Source organism: Bufo gargarizans, chromosome 2 (genome assembly GCF_014858855.1).
Source record: "Bufo gargarizans isolate SCDJY-AF-19 chromosome 2, ASM1485885v1, whole genome shotgun sequence".
NCBI lineage: Eukaryota > Metazoa > Chordata > Amphibia > Anura > Bufonidae > Bufo > Bufo gargarizans.
The window spans coordinates 498,395,493-498,420,993 of record NC_058081.1 but is presented as its reverse complement, the minus strand read 5'-3'; the positions used below and the strand labels follow the sequence as shown (position 1 = coordinate 498,420,993).

Here is a 25,501-nt window from a genome sequence, read left to right as displayed (position 1 = left end):
CTGAGCACAACCTGCATGACCAGGCACCTGCATGCAAAGCATGAACTGCAGTGGAGTAAACACCTTAAAACCAAGGAAGTCACTCAGGCTCCCCCTGCTACCTCTTCTGCTGCTGCCGCCTCGGCCTATTCTGCTGCTGCCGCCTCGGCCTCTTCCTCCGCCTCTGGAGGAACGTTGGCACCTGCCGCCCAGCAAACAGGGGATGTACCACCAACACCACCACCACCTCCGTCACCAAGCGTCTCAACCATGTCACACGCCAGCGTTCAGCTCTCCATCTCACAAACATTTGATAGAAAGCGTAAATTCCCACCTAGCCACCCTCGATCCCTGGCCCTGAATGCCAGCATTTCTAAACTACTGGCCTATGAAATGCTGTCATTTAGGCTGGTGGACACAGACAGCTTCAAACAGCTCATGTCGCTTGCTGTCCCACAGTATGTTGTTCCCAGCCGGCACTACTTCTCCAAGAGAGCCGTGCCTTCCCTGCACAACCAAGTATCCGATAAAATCAAGTGTGCACTGCGCAACGCCATCTGTAGCAAGGTCCACCTAACCACAGATACGTGGACCAGTAAGCACGGCCAGGGACGCTATATCTCCCTAACTGCACACTGGGTAAATGTAGTGGCAGCTGGGCCCCAGGCGGAGAGCTGTTTGGCGCACGTCCTTCCGCCGCCAAGGATCGCAGGGCAACATTCTTTGCCTCCTGTTGCCACCTCCTCCTTCTCGGCTTCCTCCTCCTCTTCTTCCACCTGCTCATCCAGTCAGCCACACACCTTCACCACCAACTTCAGCACAGCCCGGGGTAAACGTCAGCAGGCCATTCTGAAACTCATATGTTTGGGGGACAGGCCCCACACCGCACAGGAGTTGTGGCGGGGTATTGAACAACAGACCGACGAGTGGTTGCTGCCGGTGAGCCTCAAGCCCGGCCTGGTGGTGTGTGATAATGGGCGAAATCTCGTTGCAGCTCTGGGACTAGCCAATTTGACGCACATCCCTTGCTTGGCGCATGTGCTGAATTTGGTGGTGCAGAAGTTCATTCACAACTACCCCGACATGTCAGAGCTGCTGCATAAAGTGCGGGCCGTCTGTTCGCGCTTCCGGCGTTCACATCCTGCCGCTGCTCGCCTGTCTGCGCTACAGCGTAACTTCGGCCTTCCCGCTCACCGCCTCATATGCGACGTGCCCACCAGGTGGAACTCCACCTTGCACATGCTGGACAGACTGTGCGAGCAGCAGCAGGCCATAGTGGAGTTTCAGCTGCAGCACGCACGGGTCAGTCGCACTACAGAACAGCACCACTTCACCACCAATGACTGGGCCTCCATGCGAGACCTGTGTGCCCTGTTGCGCTGTTTCGAGTACTCCACCAACATGGCCAGTGGCGATGACACCGTTATCAGCGTTACAATACCACTTCTATGTCTCCTTGAGAAAACACTTAGGGCGATGATGGAAGAGGAGGTGGCCCAGGAGGAGGAGGAGGAGGAGGAGGAAGAGGGGTCATTTTTAGCACTTTCAGGCCAGTCTCTTCGAAGTGACTCAGAGGGAGGTTTTTGGCAACAGCAGAGGCCAGGTACAAATGTGGCCAGCCAGGGCCCACTACTGGAGGACGAGGAGGACGAGGATGAGGAGGAGGTGGAGGAGGATGAGGATGAAGCATGGTCACAGCGGGGTGGCACCCAACGCAGCTCGGGTCCATCACTGGTGCGTGGCTGGGGGGAAAGGCAGGACGATGACGATACGCCTCCCACAGAGGACAGCTTGTCCTTACCCCTGGGCAGCCTGGCACACATGAGCGACTACATGCTGCAGTGCCTGCGCAACGACAGCAGAGTTGCCCACATTTTAACCTGTGCGGACTACTGGGTTGCCACCCTGCTGGATCCACGCTACAAAGACAATGTGCCCACCTTACTTCCTGCACTGGAGCGTGATAGGAAGATGCGCGAGTACAAGCGCACGTTGGTAGACGCGCTACTGAGAGCATTCCCAAATGTCACAGGGGAACAAGTGGAAGCCCAAGGCCAAGGCAGAGGAGGAGCAAGAGGTCGCCAAGGCAGCTGTGTCACGGCCAGCTCCTCTGAGGGCAGGGTTAGCATGGCAGAGATGTGGAAAACTTTTGTCAACACGCCACAGCTAACTGCACCACCACCTGATACGCAACGTGTTAGCAGGAGGCAACATTTCACTAACATGGTGGAACAGTACGTGTGCACACCCCTCCACGTACTGACTGATGGTTCGGCCCCATTCAACTTCTGGGTCTCTAAATTGTCCACGTGGCCAGAGCTAGCCTTTTATGCCTTGGAGGTGCTGGCCTGCCCGGCAGCCAGCGTTTTGTCTGAACGTGTATTCAGCACGGCAGGGGGCGTCATTACAGACAAACGCAGCCGCCTGTCTACAGCCAATGTGGACAAGCTGACGTTCATAAAAATGAACCAGGCATGGATCCCACAGGACCTGTCCGTCCCTTGTCCAGATTAGACATTAACTACCTCCCCATAACCATATATTATTGGACTCCAGGGCACTTCCTCATTCAATCCTATTTTTATTTTCATTTTACCATTATATTGCAAGGCTACCCAAAGTTGAATGAACCTCTCCTCTGCCTGTGTGCTAGGCCTAAATATATGCCAATGGATTGTTGCAGTGGTGGCTGACGTGAAGCCTCATTCTCTGCTATGACATGCAGACTGATTCTCTGGTGACATGAAGCCAGATTGTCTGTTACGGGACCTCTCTCCTCTGCCTGGGTGCTGGGCCTGAATTTATGACAATGGACTGTTGCAGTGGTGGCTGACGTGAAGCCTGATTCTCTGCTATGACATGCAGACTGATTCTCTGCTGACATGAAGCCAGATCCTCTGTTGCGGGACCTCTCTCCTCTGCCTGGGTGCTGGGCCTAAATTTATGAAAATGGACTGTTGCAGTGGTGGGTGACGTGAAGCCTCATTCTCTGCTATGACATGCAGACTGATTCTCTGCTGACATGAAGCCAGATTGTCTGTTACGGGACCTCTCTCCTCTGCCTGGGTGCTGGGCCTAAATATCTGACAATGGACTGTTGCATTGGTGGCTGACGTGAAGCCTGATTCTCTGCTATGATATGAAGACTGATTCTCTGCTGACATGAAGCCAGATTGTCTGTTACGGGACCTCTCTCCTCTGCCTGTGTGCTAGGCCTAAATATATGCCAATGGATTGTTGCAGTGGTGGCTGACGTGAAGCCTGATTCTCTGCTATGACATGCAGACTAATTCTCTGCTGACATGAAGCCAGATTGTCTGTTACGGGACCTCTCTCCTCTGCCTGGGTGCTGGGCCTAAATTTATGACAATGGACTGTTGCAGTGGTGGCTGACGTGAAGCCTGATTCTCTGCTATGACATGCAGACTGATTCTCTGCTGACATGAAGCCAGATCCTCTGTTACGGGACCTCTCTCCTCTGCCTGGGTGCTGGGCCTAAATTTATGAAAATGGACTGTTGCAGTGGTGGGTGACGTGAAGCCTCATTCTCTGCTATGACATGCAGACTGATTCTCTGCTGACATGAAGCCAGATTGTCTGTTACGGGACCTCTCTCCTCTGCCTGGGTGCTGGGCCTGAATTTATGACAATGGACTGTTGCAGTGGTGGCTGACGTGAAGCCTGATTCTCTGCTATGACATGCAGACTAATTCTCTGCTGACATGAAGCCAGATTGTCTGTTACGGGACCTCTCTCCTCTGCCTGGGTGCTGGGCCTAAATTTATGAAAATGGACTCTTACAGTGGTGGGTGACGTGAAGCCTGATTCTCTGCTATGACATGAAGACTGATTCTCTGCTGACATGAAGCCAGATCCTCTGTTACGGGACCTCTCTCCTCTGCCTGGGTGCTGGGCCTAAATATCTGACAATGGACTGTTGCATTGGTGGCTGACGTGAAGCCTGATTCTCTGCTATGATATGAAGACTGATTCTCTGCTGACATGAAGCCAGATTGTCTGTTACGGGACCTCTCTCCTCTGCCTGTGTGCTAGGCCTAAATATATGCCAATGGATTGTTGCAGTGGTGGCTGACGTGAAGCCTGATTCTCTGCTATGACATGCAGACTGATTCTCTGGTGACATGAAGCCAGATCCTCTGTTACGGGACCTCTCTCCTCTGCCTGGGTGCTGGGCCTAAATTTATGAAAATGGACTGTTGCAGTGGTGGGTGACGTGAAGCCTGATTCTCTGCTATGACATGCAGACTGATTCTCTGGTGACATGAAGCCAGATCCTCTGTTACGGGACCTCTCTCCTCTGCCTGGGTGCTGGGCCTAAATTTATGAAAATGGACTGTTGCAGTGGTGGGTGACGTGAAGCCTCATTCTCTGCTATGACATGCAGACTGATTCTCTGCTGACATGAAGCCAGATCGTCTGTTACGGGACCTCTCTCCTCTGCCTGGGTGCTGGGCCTAAATTTATGAAAATGGACTCTTACAGTGGTGGGTGACGTGAAGCCTGATTCTCTGCTATGACATGAAGACTGATTCTCTGCTGACATGAAGCCAGATCCTCTGTTACGGGACCTCTCTCCTCTGCCTGGGTGCTGGGCCTAAATATCTGACAATGGACTGTTGCATTGGTGGCTGACGTGAAGCCTGATTCTCTGCTATGATATGAAGACTGATTCTCTGCTGACATGAAGCCAGATTGTCTGTTACGGGACCTCTCTCCTCTGCCTGTGTGCTAGGCCTAAATATATGCCAATGGATTGTTGCAGTGGTGGCTGACGTGAAGCCTGATTCTCTGCTATGACATGCAGACTGATTCTCTGGTGACATGAAGCCAGATCCTCTGTTACGGGACCTCTCTCCTCTGCCTGGGTGCTGGGCCTAAATTTATGAAAATGGACTGTTGCAGTGGTGGGTGACGTGAAGCCTGATTCTCTGCTATGACATGCAGACTGATTCTCTGGTGACATGAAGCCAGATCCTCTGTTACGGGACCTCTCTCCTCTGCCTGGGTGCTGGGCCTAAATATCTGACAATGGACTGTTGCATTGGTGGCTGACGTGAAGCCTGATTCTCTGCTATGACATGCAGACTAATTCTCTGCTGACATGAAGCCAGATTGTCTGTTACGGGACCTCTCTCCTCTGCCTGGGTGCTGGGCCTAAATTTATGAAAATGGACTGTTGCAGTGGTGGGTGACGTGAAGCCTGATTCTCTGCTATGACATTGATTCTCTCCTGACATGAAGCCAGATTGTCTGTTACGGGACCTCTCTCCTCTGCCTGGGTGCTGGGCCTAAATTTATGAAAATGGACTGTTACAGTGGTGGGTGACGTGAAGCCTGATTCTCTGCTATGATATGAAGACTGATTCTCTGCTGACATGAAGCCAGATTGTCTGTTACGGGACCTCTCTCCTCTGCCTGGGTGCTGGGCCTAAATTTATGAAAATGGACTCTTACAGTGGTGGGTGACGTGAAGCCTGATTCTCTGCTATGACATGAAGACTGATTCTCTGCTGACATGAAGCCAGATTGTCTGTTACGGGACCTCTCTCCTCTGCCTGGGTGCCGGGGCCTAAATATCTGAGAATGGACTGTTCCAGTGGTGGGTGACGGGAAGCCAGATTCTCTGCTATGGAACCTCTCTCCAATTGATTTTGGTTAATTTTTATTTATTTAATTTTTATTTTAATTAATTTCCCTATCCACATTTGTTTGCAGGGGATTTACCTACATGTTGCTGCCTTTTGCAGCCCTCTAGCCCTTTCCTGGGCTGTTTTACAGCCGTTTTAGTGCCGAAAAGTTCGGGTCCCCATTGACTTCAATGGGGTTCGGGTTCGGGACGAAGTTCGGATCGGGTTCGGATCCCGAACCCGAACATTTCCGGGATGTTCGGCCGAACTTCTCGAACCCGAACATCCAGGTGTTCGCTCAACTCTAGTCCTGAGGTAGTCAAATTTTGGGCCACTGTGATAGATTATATTAAGAAGAACTGGTCGGTGGAATTGTCTATGGAACCCCAGGCCCTGGTCTTCCATTATATCCGCCCGGTGAACCAAACTCGGATCCCGATTTTGTTGCACTCAGTCTTATTAGTAGCCAAAAGAGTCTTGCTCCAAAGGTGGCTTACAGATGCCATGCCAGACATCCCTGATGTGGTCTCTGAATTGAAAGTTCTTTTGGGATTTGAAAGGATTGAAGCGTCTAGGCACAAAGAAGGTTCAGCTTCCAAATTCTTTAATAAATGGCGTACTTTTATTGCCGCGCACTTTAGTCCGCTAGAGACTAGGGAACTGGTGAAGCCCTTTCAGTATACCTCGTGGTATCTTAAAGCTTCTCTGGGTAATACCCTGGGACCCCTGGCAGTATAGTCCTGCCTTCCCCCCCCCCCCCCCCCTATTTCTGTCCCTCCCCCCCTCTTTCCTTTCTTTTCTTTATTTCTTTCTGGTTTCTATTTGCTTTTACTTCTTTCAGGAAAATTGAAAAATGCAGTCAGATTCATGTATACTAAACTCATGTTCCTCATGTAACTGTTTGTGACCCCCTGGCTTCCTCTGGAGACCATGTGGGGAAAGTATGCGTAATGTATGATATGTGGGTACATGACCCGTGCCTTGTTTCTTTTTGATGAATCTGCTCCAAATAAACAGAATTAAAAAAAAACACAATAGGCGACACACCTCTCTCCAGACATATACAAACCATACATAACGGGAATACGAATACCCTGAAAATTTGGGGCATTCAGAAATTTAAACTAGGCCCAAGAATGGGTAATTTAGATAAAAGACTACAACAAGAGGAAACCAGGTGGATATACCGTCTTGGTAGCCTAGCTCCATCCGGGCTAATTGAAGGTTTCACATTTGCATCGTTCCTCTGAAAGAGACTACCTAAAGAACAAAAAGAATCGAAACAACAAGTTATAATAGACTTATAAAAACTATTCTATCCTACTGAACAATATAACTAAGAAAGAATGAGGCGGTATACCAGCTTTTGAACCAGCCAAAACAGCAAACCAGTCATCAATCCTTCAATATGAGCCAGAGATAAATAATGTAATCTTATTTCAAGTCAATATGGTAAGGACAGCACCATCCCATAGACGCAGGGATGACATAATGAAAGTGGATGGAGGGAAGTTAAGTAAAGTAAAGTAGTAAAAACAATCAACAAAAATTAATAATACAAATAAAATGAAAACGCATCCATAGTTATACTTACCCTTGCGAGATGGGAAGAAAAGTGACGTGAAGAATGGACAGCATCATCACAACCTGACAATAAAAGATAAAAGTACATAGGGTTAATGCTGAGGAGCAACATAAGATCAAGTGTGGAGCGGCAGTACTAAGCAATGAAAAAAAGTTAAAGGTAAGGGTATAATAACCACGTTATATAAATGTGCAATAAGGGCTATAGTGAATAATGTGGCCAATTCCACTAATGTGTTAAGTAGGATAAATAAAGGAATAGAACCAACATGCATTTTAGCACTGAGAGTAGGCCCTATATATATATATATATATATATATATATATATATATATATATATATATATATATATATATATATATAAGAATCATTCTGGATATGAGTATGGGAGCTCTTGTCATCTGGCCTAACTCTATTCTCCTACATAAGCACTCTAGAGCCCTGGAAGCATGAGCGCAGCAGCATGAAATTGTCTCTACTCTAATACTGCACGCATGCGCAGTGAAGCGGCAAGCCAGTATCTCTGAGAGCTGTGAAGTCCAGTGGTATGCGCAGTAGGGGATGACTGGCAGCAGTACAGAGACTGTGCAGAACAGTAGAGAAACTGCAGTATTCTTAAATATAGACATCTGGCTAAAACCTATGTACTGACACATGCTGGTGTGCCTTTTCATAGGTAAATGCATTGATATCCAATTTATTTTAGTCAAGATGAATGTTCATTCCCTTTAAGAGCCATGCTCGACTATAGTTACAATTTTGTATGTCTTGAGCAGGCCAAAGTAAGGTCACACGAAGGTTTCTACTTTTTAGTGTTATTCTTCTCATAAATGTACCAGTCTGAAAAGAGGCCTCCTTATCTACTGATAAATTTATGACGGGAGGTAAAGATAAGCTCTATGCAGCTGGTGATAATTACCTATACAATTAGGCATTTATCAATGAAACAAATATATAATATTCATGTATTCATTTAATGAACCTTAGTCCTTAGCATAAGACAATCAGTAGAACATATAATATATATTATATTATACTGTTATATATTATGAAGACAACATGTATCCAGTATATTATATATATTTCTCATTAGGAGAGTATTCGTCTCTAAAAGAGTGTCTGTGAAGATGTGTGTTTTGTAACAATTATTCACATCTTTGGTGTAACAGGAGATACTGGTATCTCTGTGAGAAAACAAGGAGGTTCAAGTTATTTACGATTCACAAATAAACAATGTGAGAAACATTCAGAGAGACGCCTAGAGGTCTGTCTCTAATTGCTACAAGTGTCAGAATTAATCCCTATAGCCTTGAATTAAAGCTTTTAAGGTCAAAATGTATATTATACCTTTATTCAGACTTACAGACGTTAACCCTTTATACTAGGATGCAAATAGCTTACACAGCAGTGCCACCTAGGTATGAGTAGGTGACATTACAACAGTAGCAAAAGTGCATTCTGGTTATGATGTCATTTCTTATCAATAGTCACGCCCATCCGATTATTATTGGAAACTTCCAAACTAGGAAGGTGTGCCTAACTGATAAGTTTGTGTTCATAAACCATACACAGGGGGGAGAAAAGGACAGAGAAAAAGACACACACACAAGAAAGAAAGAGAGGAAAGAGAAGTTAAGCTCTTTAGAGGGGTCTATCAAGATGAAATCCATGGTGAGATGTGCTATGATGGACCACCCAGCTTTCCTAGGAGCAGAAGTGAGATTTCTACTAGGACTTGGTAAGAGATACAGAAAATGATATTTCATTTTATTAAGACTAATTTGATAGTGTGGGTGAAATTATACCATCTAGATTGGTGAATAAATACATAATTAAATTAATTGATCATCTCCATATTGAGATGTAGTTTTAGGATATTGTGAGACTTCATTCTACCTGCAGAAGAATCAAGACTCATAATCTAGCAAAGCAGTAAATAATTGCTTAGATATATATATATTGATAGAACATTCTTCGCCAAGCTAAGTGATGGTTTCCCACAGGAAAGACTTATTTCAAGTCCTTTCCATTTAAGATATGGTCTAGCAAAGATCCTATATCCCTGTTATTTGTCTTAATAGTCTTACCAAAGTCATATGTGTGAAAATAGTCCAGGATGGGGCGGAAGGATACAGTTATCTCTTCTAAGCTATATCCTTGAATGGATTTGACCATGCCTGAAGTCATGTGATGTGTAGTTGGTTAGAGGGGGGAAGAATGTATTTAGCATTCCATATTGATGTCTAGGAATAGACATGCCCATCCTGATATCATGAGGTTTTCTCTGAACAAAAGTAATATATATACGTATAACTTATGTTCCTACTTTGATATCCTAACCTAATAATAGCTTGGTTATAATGTGACAAGTTATTTCCACTCACATGTATTGTTAAGCTTGTAATGCTTTATATTAACGCTATATATATTCATTTGCATGTATCATTGTGTTTATTTACTTATATATGTTTATAATCTTGTATCCAATAAATCTGCATATTTTTATAATACCTGTGTATTGTTGTATAATGCAGAACTACATGTTTTATCATTAACGTCATCTCACGTCAAAAAGAACTTATTTATCTGAGGAAATAGTCGGCCTCAGATGTGAATTGTATCAATTAGGTCGTCTACGATTCACCAGGTCATGATTTTAAGAATTTATGACAAATTTTATAAATTAAATTTTTTTATGATTAATAATTTTTATGACCATAATTAATAATTCTTAATTGAATTATTACACCCGACAATGCGCACTCGAAAATTATAAATAACATGGGATTATCCCGTAGCAGGTGAGAATAACGTAAGTATGCACACCTGTACCGGTATGCAATTATCCATAGCTCTAAGACCGAGCGCATGCACAGTATAACAGTAGAGATCGCACTCAAGTTAGAAGTATCAAGACATGCGCATTGGAACCTGTCAGCTCCGACAAGAGCTAAGTCCTGATACATGCGCAAACCGAGACCAATTCGGATAGGACAAGGGCCCTGTGGGAGGCACCCTATGGTAGCTACAATCCCATCACTGATAGGCCAAGAAAGCCACTTGGAAACAAGAGCGCTACACAGTAGCTGTCGCAACTATGATGCTGTGAGGGAGGTATTAAAAGCTTGGTCCCGCCCCCGTTCACGAGCAAACTGCCCAAACCCCTGAAGACGGCAAGAGCTTGGCGAAACATGTCGGGGGCAGAGTGTGAACTATGTTTTTTAACCAGCTTATGTCTGCATAAATAGCATGCTAAGTAGCATTAGGTACGGCCCCCCAGCCAGCACCACCGCTCGATAAAGCTAGGCACTAGCAGCAGTGCAGACTTAGCTGATAATTTTAAGTGTCAGTTTCAGATAGAAATTTTAGAGACAAGTAATAAACGTTATATTTTACATAGTCAATTAGTAACATATGTAAACCCAGAGACAATTTGTGGTCCTAGTGACCTATTGTAAATGATCGCCTGGCCGTGCGGACCCAAACGGATCCGTCCTGACTTACAATGCAAGTCAATAGGGACGGATCCGTTTGACGTTGACACAATATGGTGCAGTTGCAAACGGATCCGCCCCTCATTGACTTTCAATGTAAAGTCAGGAGTCCCTATTATACCATCGGATCGGAGTTTTCTCCAATACGATGGTATATTTTAACTTGAAGCGTCCCACCATGGGACCGCCTCTTTGTTAGAATATACTGTCGGATATGAGTTAGATCGTGAAACTCAGACCTGACAGCATATTCTAACACAGGCGTCCCCATGGTGATGGGGACGCTTCAAGTTAGAATATACTAAGAACTGTGTACATGACTGCCCCCTGCTGCCTGGCAGCACCCGATCTCTTACAAGAGGCTGTGATCAGCACAATTAACGGCACCTGAGGGGGGTTTATTGTGCGTATCATAGTCCCCTGTAAGAGATCAGGGGCTGCCTGGGCCCCTCCCCCCTCCCTCTTGTATTAATTTCATTGGTGGCCAGTGTGTGGCCCCCCCGGCCCCCCCTCCCTCCCTCTATTGTATTAGTTTCATTGGTGGCCAGTGTGTCCCCCCCGGCCCCCCCTCCCTCCCTCTATTGTATTAGTTTCATTGGTGGCCAGTCTGCAGCCCCCCCGGCCCCCCCTCCCTCCCTCTATTGTATTAGTTTTATTGGTGGCACAGTCTGCGGCCTCCCCCCCCCGATCATTGGTGGCAGCGGAGAGTTCCGATCGGAGTCCCAGTTTGATCGCTGGGGCTCCAATCGGTAACCATGGCAACCAGGACGCTACTGCCGTCATGGTTGCCATGGTTACTTAGCAATATTAGAAGCATCATACGTACCTGCTGTGCTGTCTGTGACCGTCCGGGAGCTCCTCCTACTGGTAAGTGACAGGTCTTCATTGCTTAATGATCTGTCACTTACCAGTAGGAGAAGCTCCCGGCCGGTCACAGACAGCGCAGCAGGTAAGTATGATGCTTCTAATATTGCTAAGTAACCATGGCAACCAGGACTGCAGTAGCGTTCTGGTTGCCATTGTTACCGATCAGAGCCCCAGCGATTAAACTGGGACTCCGATCGGAACTTTCCGCTGCCACCAATGATCGGGGGGAGGGAGGGGGGCCGGGGGGGCCGCACACTGTGCCACCAATGAAACTAATACAATAGAGGGAGGGAGGGGGGGCCGGGGGAGGCCGCACACTGGCCACCAATGAAACTAATACAATAGAGGGAGGGAGGGGAGGCCGGGGGGGCCGCACACTGGCCACCAATGAAATTAAAACTGGGGAGGGAGGGGGGTCTGCCCCCTGCTGAATGGCAGCCCCTGATCTCTTATAGGGGGCTATGATACGCACAATTAACCCCTCAGGTGCGGCACCTGAGGGGTTAATTGTACGGATTACAGCCCCCTGTAAGAGATGGGATGCTGCCAGGCAGCAGGGGGCAGTCATGTACACAGTTCGTAGTATATTCTAACTAGAAGCGTCCCCATCACTATGGGAACGCCTCTGTGTTAGTGAAAACTCAGATCCGACAGTATATTCTAAGTGAAAACTCAGCTCTGAAAAAGCTTTTATGCAGACGGATCTTCGGATCCGTCTGTATGAAAGTAACCTACGGCCACGGATCACGGACGCGGATGCTAATCTTGTGTGCATCCGTTTTCTTTCACAGACCCATTGACTTGAATGGGTCCATGAACCGTTGTCCATCAAAAAAATAGGACAGCTCCTATTTTTTTGACGGACAGGAAACACGGATCACGGCCGCTGATGAACAACGGTGCATTTTCCACATTTTCAACGGACCCATTGAAAGTCAATGGGTCCGCAGAAAATCACGGAAAACGGAACAACAGCCACGGATGCACACAACGGTCATGTGCATGAGGCCTTAATCTGTTGTTGCTGGGCTGGAGTCTAGACCAATCACAGCCAGCCTCACACACAGCAGGAGTCTTGGCCAATCACAGCCAACCTCACACAGTCTGAGGGGGAAAGTCCCTAGCAGGAGCTGCTAGATTCATTACACCACAGAAGAGGAGCTGAACAGACATTCACTCCACTAAGAGCTGTGTTTTATGGAAGCAGAGAGGCCAAAATAGGTATTTAGAACAGTTTTATATAATGTTCCTATTGTTAATATAGTGATTAGAACTGTATACTGAAACAGTTATATGTGTGTTTACTTACAGTTCCACCAATTGCAAACTACAAAGTTCACAATTGCAACCATTCAAATTTCATATTGCAATCCAAATTGCATACAACCATATCAGATCATCCTGAACCAATCTGCAAATAGTTACTGCTAACTGCATACTGCAAACTGCAAGCCAAGTTGAGCAAGTAGAGCTATTAGTTAGACCTCAGATATATCTCTCAGAGAGATCATAAAGTGCTTAAATAACTTAAAGTGACAGTACAGATACTGAAGAGAGAAATATAGCCACCATTTTATGTTGAATGACAAGATTGAACAGTTGAACCACCATCTTATGCATACCGCCATTTTGTGATATCTTTTCAACGGCAGTGTTATATATGAAGAAAAGTTGAAGTTAATAAAGAAGTTATTTCAAGAATTTGGTGTGGTCTTTAAACCATAGAACGGTGCTAAAGGAATTACAGAGTAATAGACAGTCTGGTTAGACTAAAAGTCAGAGGTATCAAAATTCTTCTAATGCCACAGCGCAAAAGGCACTTCATATTGCTGAGCTTGCCAAAAAGGCCTTTTCAGAACCGATTGGGGTTGTCTGGTTTCATGATATTGATGACCTTTAATCAGAATAAGTCTAATATCTGATCAGTGGGGGTCCGACTCCTGATCAGCTGTTTGAAAAGGTTACAACGTTCATGCATCCTCCTTACTGTTTACCTGCATGGCGCCCCCTTTAGCGGCGGTGCAGTGCAATCACACCTGCTCGTTTTATCAAAGTGAATAGTAGAGTAGAAGCTGTAATTAGACTGCAACACCGCTACAATCTAGATTGCGTGCAGTTACACATGGAAGAGGTTGCAGCACTCACATGAGCACTACAGCCCCCTTAAACAGCTGATATGGGGTTTCTGGGAGTCAGGCCCCACAAATCTGACATTGATGACCTATCCTGAGGATAGGTCATCAATATAATAAAACTGGAATACCCGTTTAAATACAAAGTATATTAAAAAGTTGCAGAACTTGATTTAGCTTTATGCACAATATGGCCGCTACCAAATTATATTGAAAAGGAAAATGTTTTCTGTCTCTGTAGAACTAGGAGTGCTGGTAAACTGCCTAGAGGGGAACGCCCAGCACGTCCTCCGCACCTCTGCCTACTGTACACTCCATTAATGCATCTTTATATACACACTCAAGCCTTATATGTCTAATATCCCAACATCAGGCCAAAACACATAGTACTGACTGCCTGCGCAAGCCCCCAGGCACATTCCACGACACTCGCCAGGACGCTTTTATATGGACTCAGGATGTAATATATTCCTTTAACTCCATACACATGCTTCTTGTTTTTCTTTCGAAATCTTGGCTTTAAAACAGCTTAAAAAAATTCCAGCGATTATCAAAGCATAAAGTAGAGGAGACTTCAGCATTGTTATAACTTAAAGGGATACTCCGACCAGAAGTATATACTGTATGTCTGTGCTCCTGACTCCTTGTAAGCAGTCATTTGGGTAGATTTATCAAAACTAGTGCAAAGGAAAACTGGCTTGGGTGCCCATAGCAACCAATTAGATTCCACCTTTCATATTCCAAAGGAGCTCTGAAAAATGAAAGGTGGAATCTGATTGGTTGCCATGGACAACCAAGCCAGTTTGCCTTTACACCAGTTTTGATAAATCTCTTCCATAGTGTGCAGTATTTAGGGGGAGTTCATCAAGACTGGAGTTTCATAAGCTGGTATTGATCTTATTTGTGCTGTTGCGAAATGAGCCAAAGAGGCAGCTCTTAATGATTTTAGCACATCTCAAGAGCTCCATGAATCTGAAACTAGAACCTTTCTGATGTAGATTTCAGGTGTCATTTACTCCACTTTGCTGGGGTAATGTTATATAAGTGGTAAGTGTGGCTTAGGCTACTTTCACACTAGCGTTCGGGCGGATCCGTTCTGAACGGATCCGCTCATAATAATGCAGACGGAGGCTCCGTTCAGAACGGATCCGTCTGCATTATTTTTAGCATAGAACAGCTAAGTGTGAAAATAGCCTAGTACGGATCCGTCCAGACTTTCAATGTAAAGTCAATGGGGGACGGATCCGCTTGAAGATTGAGCCACATTGTGGCATCTTCAAACGGATCCGTCCCCATTGACTTACATTGAAAGTCTGGACGGATCCGCACGGATCCGCACGCCTCCGAACGGCCAGGCGGACACCCGAACGCTGCAAGCAGCGTTCAGCTGTCCGCCTGTCCGTGCGGAGGCGAGCGGAGCGGAGGCTGAACGCCGCCAGACTGATGCAGTCTGAGCGGATCCGCTCCATTCAGACTGCATCAGGGCTGGACGGCTGCGTTCGGGTCCGCTCGTGAGCTCCTTCAAACGGAGCTCACGAGCGGACCAGCGAACGCTAGTGTGAAAGCAGCCTTAGGCTACTTTCACACTAGCGTTCGGGCGGATCCGTTCTGAACGGATCCGCCCATAATAATGCAGACGGAGGCTCCGTTCAGAACGGATCCGTCTGCATTATATTAGCTAAAAAAAGCTAAGTGTGAAAATAGCCTGGGACGGATCCGTCCAGACTTTCAATGTAAAGTCAATGGGGGACGGATCCGCTTGAAGATTGAGCCACATTGTGGCATCTTCAAACGGATCCGTCCCCATTGACTTACATTGTAAGTCTGGACGGATCCGCACGCCTCCGCACGGCCAGGCGGACACCCGAACGCTGCAAGCAGCGTTCAGCTGTCCGCCTGTCCGTGCGGAGGCGAGCGGAGCGGAGGCTGAACGCCGCCAGACTGATGCAGTCTGAGCGGATCCGCTCCATTCAGACTGCATCAGGGCTGGACGGCTGCGTTCGGGTCCGCTCGTGAGCTCCTTCAAACGGAGCTCACGAACGGAAACCCGAACGCTAGTGTGAAAGCAGCCTTACATGGACAAAAAGGACACAATTTTTTTTTTAAAAGGAATTTGTGCAAAAATATGCAACATTTTGTAGGCACATTTTGGGCACAGGGGGCATAGTAAATTCCCCCCTTCCATTTATCTTCAGTTTCAGAAACAAGAAATGTCTGATAACTACCATAGACAGACATCATAGGTCTCATGGGGCTAAATCTTCTTTTACCTATATATAGGGGTCGCAGCAGCTACAGTTGCGACTCACCTGATAAGGCAGGGGGCCGCAGACACCCCTCATGACACGAGCAGACCACTCCTGACTCACTCTGCCCGATCCTTGAGAAAAAGGTGAATCTGAACAGTCCTGTGTATCCCCTCTCTGCATCTCTTTAATTAGTGCAGATAGGAATTAGGAAATACTCCTATTAACCCTTTCACTACCCTAAACCACCAGGGATCATTGCATTAACCACATCACTGACCAAAATACCAGGGATACTAGAATTAACCCCCCTCACTGCCCTAGGCCACCAAATATATTGACAATAATGTCTTCACTATCCATGACCAGCTAAAACACTAACATTAACCTCTTGACTGCCCTAGACCACCAGAGATCCTTATATTAACCTTTTTTATTGCTCAAGAATACCAAGGATGGAGTTAACTCTCTAAACACACTGTCCTATACTACATGTAAACTGATATTAATCCATTCACTGTCCTAGACCACTAGTTATAGTGACAGTAATCCCTTCTTATCCTAGAGAAACACATATACTGACATTAAAGGGATTGTCCAACCCCAAAACCAATTTTAGTTAGGGACAGGAAAGTGTTTAACACTAAGAATAAAAGGCATTCACCTATTTAACACTGCTCTGCTCCAGCACAAAGGTTCCTGTCCATATCTGACTGCAAGAATGACGTACCATCTGTGGTCACGTGCCCCACTGCAGCCATTCACTGGCCTCAGCAGTGATGTTTCCCCAAGCAGCACTTTCTTCAATAGGAGCAACTCTGCAGAAACCAGCTCTGTCCACCACATACAATGAACGAAATGCAGTTCAGCGGGGGTTTGGGCTGTTAGAACCCCCAACAATCACATTCTGATGACCAGTAAAGAGGAAAGACCATCAATGTAAATAAACTAGAAAACCCCTGTACTATACTGTATATGTACAGCTGGTATCAGTTATACATCTTCTTGTATATAGTGATATGGACCATGCTGGCATAACCTGGGCATCTTTTGTATATAATTAGATATGTACAGCTTCTATAAGATATATATCTTGTATATAGTGATATGGATCATGCTGGTATAAGCTAGGTATCATCTGTATATAATTATATATGTACAGTTGGTATAAGTTATACATCTTGTATATAGTGATATCGACCATGCTGGTATAACCTGGGCATCTTCTGTATATCATTTTTTATTAGTACAGCTGATATAAGTTATACATATTCTTGTATGTAGGCATGTTACCATGTTGGCATAACATGAGTATGAGTAGCAGGATGTAAATTCACTGTACAACCTGTTCTATTATCCGTAGCTTTGTTTTTTCCATCCGCCCTTCGTGTGCGTCGTTCTTCCCCTGAATTCCTGGACCCCATTCTTCAAATGTCCCTGCCGGAGGTGGAGCTGCTCTATGAGGTCAGTGGAAAATCTATAGATTCTTTCCAAAATGTGTTGATGACAAAGAATGTCTTATTATAAGCATTGCTGGGATAATGCAGAGGAATCGTGCTAAGTGGACGCCCTTCCCAGAGCAGATGTTGCTGTTTAACTCATATATGTCCATAGGTCTTTAGCCATAGAAGACATACTGTATGGTAAAGAATAAATTACATATGTCAACTTCCACTAACGTTGTCACCAAGCATTCCCAAATTTCTGAAAGGTAAAGCTGTATAATTGTGCAGTGATGTGGGAGAAGGTGTATAACTGGGAAATTTGTCAACCAGGAGTTTTGGAATAATGGATATTGTACCTTGGTGGTGGCCATATGGGTCATCACCAAACTTTCCAAGAAGCAGATATAACTACGAAAAGGTAATATTCCATTTTTCCCAACTTGTTTTCAGTGGATTAGTGATTCCTGCACCTGGAGGATTACGAGGTCAAGAATATAATGTTTATATGGACTGCAATTATCATCTATGACTGTATATACTGTATATACATATATCACTTTATAACCTGTATATTTTCCAGTAATGTGTGTGCAATATGGAATAAACATGATGTAAATGCAAAGAAAAGGAGATGAGAAATATCAGATAGATACAATGCCTTGAAAAAGAATTCATACCCCTTGAACTTTTCCTCATTTTTTCACAAAGTAGCAAGTATGTGTGAAGTAAAAAGAAAATGATACCGTATTTTCTGGACTATAAGACGCACTGGACTATAAGGAAAATAAGGAAAAAATATTTCACATCAGACCTCAGAACAGACCCTCGATCCTCATCAGACATCCATTCTTCATCAGACCTCAAGTCAGCTCCCAAAATCAGCCCCCCAAGCTCCATCAGACCTCAGATCATACCCCATCAGCCTTAGATCGGACCCCATCAGCCTTAGATCGGACCCCATCCACCTCAGATCAGATCTCAGATCACACATAAAAAAATAAAATAAACTTACCTCTCTTGCTCCAGTTGTCGCTGCCACTCACTCACCTCTCCCTGGTCTTCTTCCGGCCCGCACTGCACTCTGACCTGACGTCGCACAGCCGCCAGGATACAGTGCGGAGGAGGTGCTTAGAAGACGACCAGGGAGACATTGCATTGCTTTCCTCACTGCTCCCTGCGCCTCCTCCATGCTGATATCCACTTCCATAATGGAAGCGGTCATTAGCATTCAGAGTTCAGACTATATTTATAAGACACACTGCCACAGTTCCACAGATCAGGTAGGAGAATCGGCATCGCTTTAACGACTGCGCATGCTCCGGCGATCGGCTGGTTTTGCGATACCGTGCCAACAATGGGCAGTTAAAGCGATACCGTGCCAACAATGAGCATCGCAGTGTGCATGCTCCGCCCCGGCGAGGCAGTGCACAGTCGTGGGATCTCGGCCGGACCTTAGCATGACGCAAGGGAATAGGAGGGCGGGCATATGCAGAGGGTGGGGTGGGGGAAAAGTGAAAAAAGGCAGGGCAGCCTGGGCACCTACACACTGAACGCCGCCCCTGGGCACTTGCGAGTGCTCATTTGCATATCAATCAAAGTTCGTTTTTCCAGCTTCTGCAAGTCTAAAGACAAAGGTATCATTACATTCATGTATAGGTGTGCTATAGGGCAATGTAAGCACTGTATATGGCCATATGGAGGTGACAGACTCCCTTTAAGGCTGAGATTCACCTTTAAGCACGACAACGGCCCTAAACATACAGCCAGAGCTACAATGGAATGGTTTAGATCAGGGGTGCACAACCTGTGGCCCGGGCCTACATCTGGCCCTCAATAACATGCTGTACGGCCCCTAACCATCTGGTAACATAAATATAGCAGGGAATCCTAGAAGTATAACCAGACATATATGGTATATACAGTGTATTTGATGTGAATAAACAAAAAACTTTAGCTCACCCACGCTGCTTGCAGCCATGCAAGGAACCCCCGGACCAGGGATAAACTTCAAACGAACAAACTTCCAGCAGCAGGCCGTAGTAAAATCCATCCTCGTCTATTAGTAACTTTTGAAATCCATATGGCAGGAAGGAATCACAAGATGGTCAATGTGTTGTCTTAATCATGAGCCAAGTTTATTTAATATACCATAGATACAGTATTTCAGTTGGTAATCCCCTTTAAAGTTTTAGTTTTGGCCCTTGGGATGGGTTCAACGTGTTGTCATGTGGAAACCATACCATAGATATAGTATTTCAGTTGGTAATACCCCTTTAAGTTTTATTTTTGGTCCTTGGGATTGGCTCAGTCTGACAATTTGGTCCCCAACCAGAAAAGGTTATGCACCCCTGTTTTAGATCAAATCATAATCATGTGTTAGAATGGCCCAGTCATAGTCCAGACCTAAGGCTAGGGCTACACAATGACATTTGTCACGCGACTACTTGTCGCAGTAATGTAGCGCTACATATTTTAGAATGCGTAACATTACTGCGCGACTTATAATCATTTTCTTTTCATTTCTCACATTCTTGATACTTGTGTTGGTCTATCACATAAAATTCCTAATAAAATATTTAAGTTTGTCGGTGTAACGTGAAAAAAGTGGAAAAGTTCAAAGGGTATGAATACTTTTTTAAGGCACCGTAGATGGATAGATAGATAAACATATGCCGTATACATTTTGAAAACGTCTTAATACTGTTAAATCTTCTTCTTCTTCTAGTTCTTAACTACAGGAGTTAACATTGACAAGGATGACCGGCTAACTCTCCGTGACCCAGAGTTGTCCTCTCTAAAGAAAGCAACCACGTTTGATGTTGTGTGCAACGATGTGATTCCAAAGTCTATATCAGAAATCCAAAGATTGGGTGATAAATTGTCTCACATTTCTGGTCCCTTAAACAGAGCAGACTTTGAGAGGACACTCCTGACCATGGCCTATGGAGCCTTGAAGACATCACAGTCAGACAATAGCAACCAGCAGAAGTTCTGGATGCAGACCCTAACCAAACTCTTCATAGCCTTAAGGAGAGATTTGATGTTCCCGTATAATAAAGAGGGACACCACTGAGCCAGGGGTCTTGACGATGGCCCATCTATTCATGCATGTTGTCATACACCTACCAGTATATCAAAGAATATAATTTATTTTGTCTATTGCAATGTAGATGGATCTACAGACTAATGGGTTATAGTTTCCAAAACAGTGCTGTCATCATAACATTTTTACATTTTTTTTTAGGGTGAGGGGGATTGTGATCATATATTTTAGTCTTAATCATTGTGATTCCGATGAATTACGGTATGTCATTTGGTGCCCTAGGAACACTAACCTAGTAGGCAGGAGCATTGGTATGGTCTTAAAGATTTGGGAAACAAGACCTAATGCATATGTGTCAAATTATTAATCCAGTCCAGTACTAAAGGCATATTTGAAAGGATATTACATTCAGTGTTATCACACATACAGGAGAATACAGCATTGCATACCTATTATATACAGTGATGTCTTCTCTTATCATACACATTCTCTTTCCTGATCTTTTCCATTTGGCCCAGAGTGGCATGACATCTTCTTTTAGACCTGTCTCATCTCTGCAGAGTTTCCTCACTTTCTTCACTATTATCCCCCTACCCTCATGCCCCAACAGTGTTATCCTTCTGCAACCCCCCGTACTGTGCCAGTTATGTTCCTAAATGTTTCCAAATACTATACTTAACCACTTCACATCCATCCATAGGATATAAACGTCCTATGGGTGGACGTTCTGGAATGTCCATTCAGAGACGGCAGCTGCACGCTAGTCGTGCAGCTGCCGAGCGGGGGGCCCGCTGTCAGTGACAGCAGGGCAACCCAGAGAGAAGTCCCAGGTGTCCCTACCTTATAGATTGCTGTATACAGCGAGCGCTGTGTATACAGATCAGGAAGCGCTATGCCGCCTCCTGTCCCGGCCCGGTGGTCATGTGACCGACAAGGCCGGGAGAGTGCAGGAGCTGTCAGGTCTTCCACAGACCTCTATCAGCCCTGCACTGAGGCTGTACAGTGCTGTATTCTGCTGTACAGCCTCTCTGGGGGCTGTATTTCCCCTGTAACTGGGGCTACTATGTCAGCCCCAGTTACAGGATAAATCAATGGTGGAAAAAAGAAAGTGAAGTTAAATGTCCCCCAGAGGTCTTGTATGACCTTATGGGGAACACAAAGTATAAAAAAAATTAAGTAATTAAATTTATTTTTTAAATAGAAACAAAATAAAATAGACATATTTGGTATTGCCGCATCCGTAAACGAATGGCTCTATAAATATATTACATGATCCACCCCGTCCATTAAAAAACTTTTTTTTTTTAAACTGTAAAAAAAAAAGCAATTTTTGTCACCTTACATCACAAAAAGTTCAGCTCTGAGTGATCAAAAAGGTGTATGTCCCACAAAAGTGTACCAATAAAACCATCACCTCATCCTGCAAAAAATGAGGCCTTACATAAGAAAATCGCTCAAAAACAAAAAAACTATAGCTCTCAGAACATGGAGACATTAAAACTATATTTTTTTGCTTCAAAACTGTTATTATTGTGTTAAAGTGAAATAAATAAAAAAAAGTAGACATATTAGGTATTGCCGCATCCGTAACAACCAGCTCTATAAAAATAAAAACAGTGCCAAAAAAAAACATTTTTGTCACCTAACATCACATAAAGTGCAACACCAAGTGATCAAAAAGGCGTATGCCCCCCAAAATAGTACCAATCAAACCGTCACCTCATCCTGCAAAAATAAAAATAAAAATTTCAAAAATGTTATTATTGTGTAAACTTAAATAAATCCGAAAAAGTATACATATTAGGTATTGCCACATCCATAAAGATCTGCTCTATAAAAATGTCACATCACCTAACCCCTCAGGTGAACGCTGTAAAAATAAATAAAAATTGTGCTAAAACAACCAATTTTTGGGTCACCTTGCCCCATAAAGTGTTATAACTAATTATCAAAAAATCATATGTACCATTTAGTGACGATCTACTTACCTCTACATTTTAATACTACTATCTATTAAAGGACATTTAGCAGAATATAATTCATCAATACTACATGTTAAATTTTTTCCTCATTTTACTGTAACATCATTTTAATATATTTACACTCCATATTTACCATAGAAATAAATTATTAGACTGACCCAAATCAGAGTGTGCCTGCTTATCAATTTACTTTCAATCATTCCACTTCTGAGTGGGTGAGTCAGGTCTAGCAGCTCCGCACCTTGATCATCCGCTTGAGTGGTAGAGCCGTCTATTCTATTTATTTCCCTCTTTAACCAATAAAAACGTCAACTCTTCCTGCAAAAAACGAGCCCCTGCACAAGATGATCGGCAGAAAAATAAAAAAAATATGGCGTTCAGAAAATGGAGACACAAAAACATAATAAAAAAAAAAAAATGCTTTATTATGTAAAACTGAAACAAACAAACAAAGTAGACATATTTGATATCATTGCGTCCGTAGCAACCGGCTCTATAAAAATAGCACATGATCACCCTGTCAGATGAATGTTGCAAAAAATAAAATAAAAACCGTGCCAAAACAGCCATTTGTTGGTTACCTTGCCTCACAAAAAATGTAATATAGAGCAATTAAAAATCATATGTACCCTAAAAATAGTGCCAATAAAACTGGTCACCTTATCTCCTAGTTTCCAAAATGTGGTAACTTTTTGGGAGTTTCTACTGTAAGGGTGCATCAGGGGGGCTCCAAATGGGACATGGCATCTAAAAACCAGTTCAGCAAAATCTGCCTTCCAAAAGTCATATGGCGTTCCTTTTCTTCTGCACCCTGCTGCGTGCCCTTACATCAGTTTACGACCACATGTGGGGTGTTTCTGTAAACCGCAGAATCAGGGTAATAAATATTGAGTTTTGTTTGGCTGTAAACCCTCGATGTGTTGAAGAAAAAAATGAAATAAAATGGAAAATCGGCCAAAAAAGTGAAATTAAGAAATGTCATCTCCATTTTCCTTTAATTCTTGTGGAACACCTAAAGGGTTAACTGAGTTTGTAAAATCAGTTTTGAGTAACTTGAGGGGTGCAGTTTCTACAATGGGGTAATTTATAGGGGGGTTTTCACTATGTAAGCCCCACAATGTGACTTGAAGTGGTCCTTAAAAAGTGGGTTTTGGAAAGATTCTAAGCCTTCTAACATCCTAAAAAAATAAAATGACATTTACAAAATGATGCCACCATAAAGTAGACATATGGGGAATGTTAGTTAATAAATATTTTATGAGGTATCACTTTGTGTTTTAAAAGCAGAGAAATTTGGATTATTTTATAAGTAAGGGTGAAATATATCAACTCAAATTTACCACTGTCATGAAGCACAATGTGTCACGAGATAAGTAAAAGCGTTCCAAAGTTATTACCACATAAAGTGACACGTCAGATTTCTAAATTAGGCTCTGTCAGGAAGAGGGTAAATGGCCCGGATGTGAAGTGGTTGAAGGTTATATACACCTTTGGGTCATTTTTTATTATTATTGCATTGTACTCATTTTGAGATAATTTTTTTTTTTTAAATTGGGCTTTAAAATAATAAAATAATGAATCCCTCTCTCTGTGCAGTCTTGAGTTTCTTTAGTTTCATGCTCAGAATTTGCACTCTGTTTCTCAGGCAGCTCAGCTGATGGGCTCCTTATCTTTGATCTCTGACCTTACAAACACTCCTTGTAGCTCACCTCTTATCTTACTGGTAATATTGTGGCTTGAATAAGTGTTTATGGCCTTTAAATAATTTAGAGATAAGGTTTATTAGATGACTGAACAAAGTGAAAGTAGGATTCACACAGCTAGACAAACAGTTAACCCTTTGTCACAGAACGGCCCAATACTTTTTAATAAAGATCTATTAAAAAATTATTTTCGGGCTAAAATGAGTCAAATGCAATCATTAAAAAATTGCCCCCGAAGGTGTACATCGCTTATAAGAAATAACATTGCCATACAGATAGTCCCCAAAGTCTTGCCAGTAGTAATATTTCTTCCCAGTGTGCACTCGTCATTAAATAGTACCCCCTGAAGTGATAACTCTCCCAGAAAGTGTCCCCATTTGTAGAAATGGCCTCCATATTGTTCCCGATAATAACACTACTGCCCCAAGTAGTGATAAGGCTAGCCTAAGTGTCCCCAGTAGTAACAGTGCCTCTATAGTGCCCCTGCAACAGGCGCCTCCCCCTAGGGCCCTCTATATAACGCGACTCAGGTGTAGAAATGCTGAGTGATATAGTGCGGCCTAAAATGTCAATCTATGTGTTTCACGGTGCTCCTACCTGGACCCCAGGCTTTGGCTCTGAAGTAATAAATAGGGGGGGAAAATTGAGGAATAAAAAAATAACTTGAGTCCAGACCTTGTATGTAGTTGAACAGCAGCTTTACTTGAATAAGCATTCATCAAAACAATCTTCAAGCTCTGTCTTGGTTCCAGCAGGCCTTTAGCATTAAACTGGCAGGCTTCTTCAATAACTCTGCTTGCTTTCTCTCTCTCTCTGCTTTACTGATAAGCTGAATAGGTAACTTGGCTTCCTCTGTAAGCTGCACTTTTTCTCTGTAGTCGGACTCTAAGTTATGCCAGGGAACTTTCCTCCTGGCTCCTGAGGCTTCAAGCTTTCGCCTCCATGGCCAGCAGAGCTTAAGGTGCCTGGCTGGCGTGGGCACGTCCAGCAGAGACGTGCCCCTGCACACCTGTCCGCTAGCAGGGAGTAAGCTAGACTGGAACTAACTCGTCCCGCTCTTCCCGCAGGAAGTAGAACTCGCCCACCTCTCTCTGGGGGTGGGGGGTGGGGGGTTAGAATGGAATGGAAGGTTCCATTCTATATAAATGTAGCTCTGCCATATTTGCTGCCACCTGCTGGTGAACCAGGCACATTACACATTGAACATAACAGTTGCAAACAATATTATAGATGCACATTGTGAAGGACCCGGACAGATATACATAAGATGACATTGGTGTTAGCCCAATAAAGACAGTAGCAGGGTGCAGGAGATGCAATACCACTTTGGGGTGTTACACCCCCAGTAGTGATGAAACACCCTAAATTGCCCCAGTA

The 25,501-nt window shown here is 44.2% G+C and overlaps 1 protein-coding gene across 2 annotated transcripts in view; it reads left to right on the top strand.

Moving 5' to 3' along the window:
- Positions 1-21,668, top strand: part of FAM180A (family with sequence similarity 180 member A) — a 48,753-nt gene extending 27,085 nt beyond the window's left edge. The window contains exons 1-3 of one of the 2 annotated variants that reach the window (XM_044277908.1): positions 8,897-8,950; positions 17,315-17,415; positions 20,122-21,668. In XM_044277908.1, coding sequence (XP_044133843.1) covers positions 8,899-8,950; positions 17,315-17,415; positions 20,122-20,469 — 501 coding nt within the window. In that variant the 5' untranslated portion in view covers positions 8,897-8,898 and the 3' untranslated portion in view covers positions 20,470-21,668. Of the gene's footprint in view, positions 1-8,896; positions 8,951-17,314; positions 17,416-20,121 lie in introns of those variants that run through there. The other variant, XM_044277907.1, reaches the window with a different exon arrangement.
- Positions 21,669-25,501: the final 3,833 nt, after the last annotated feature.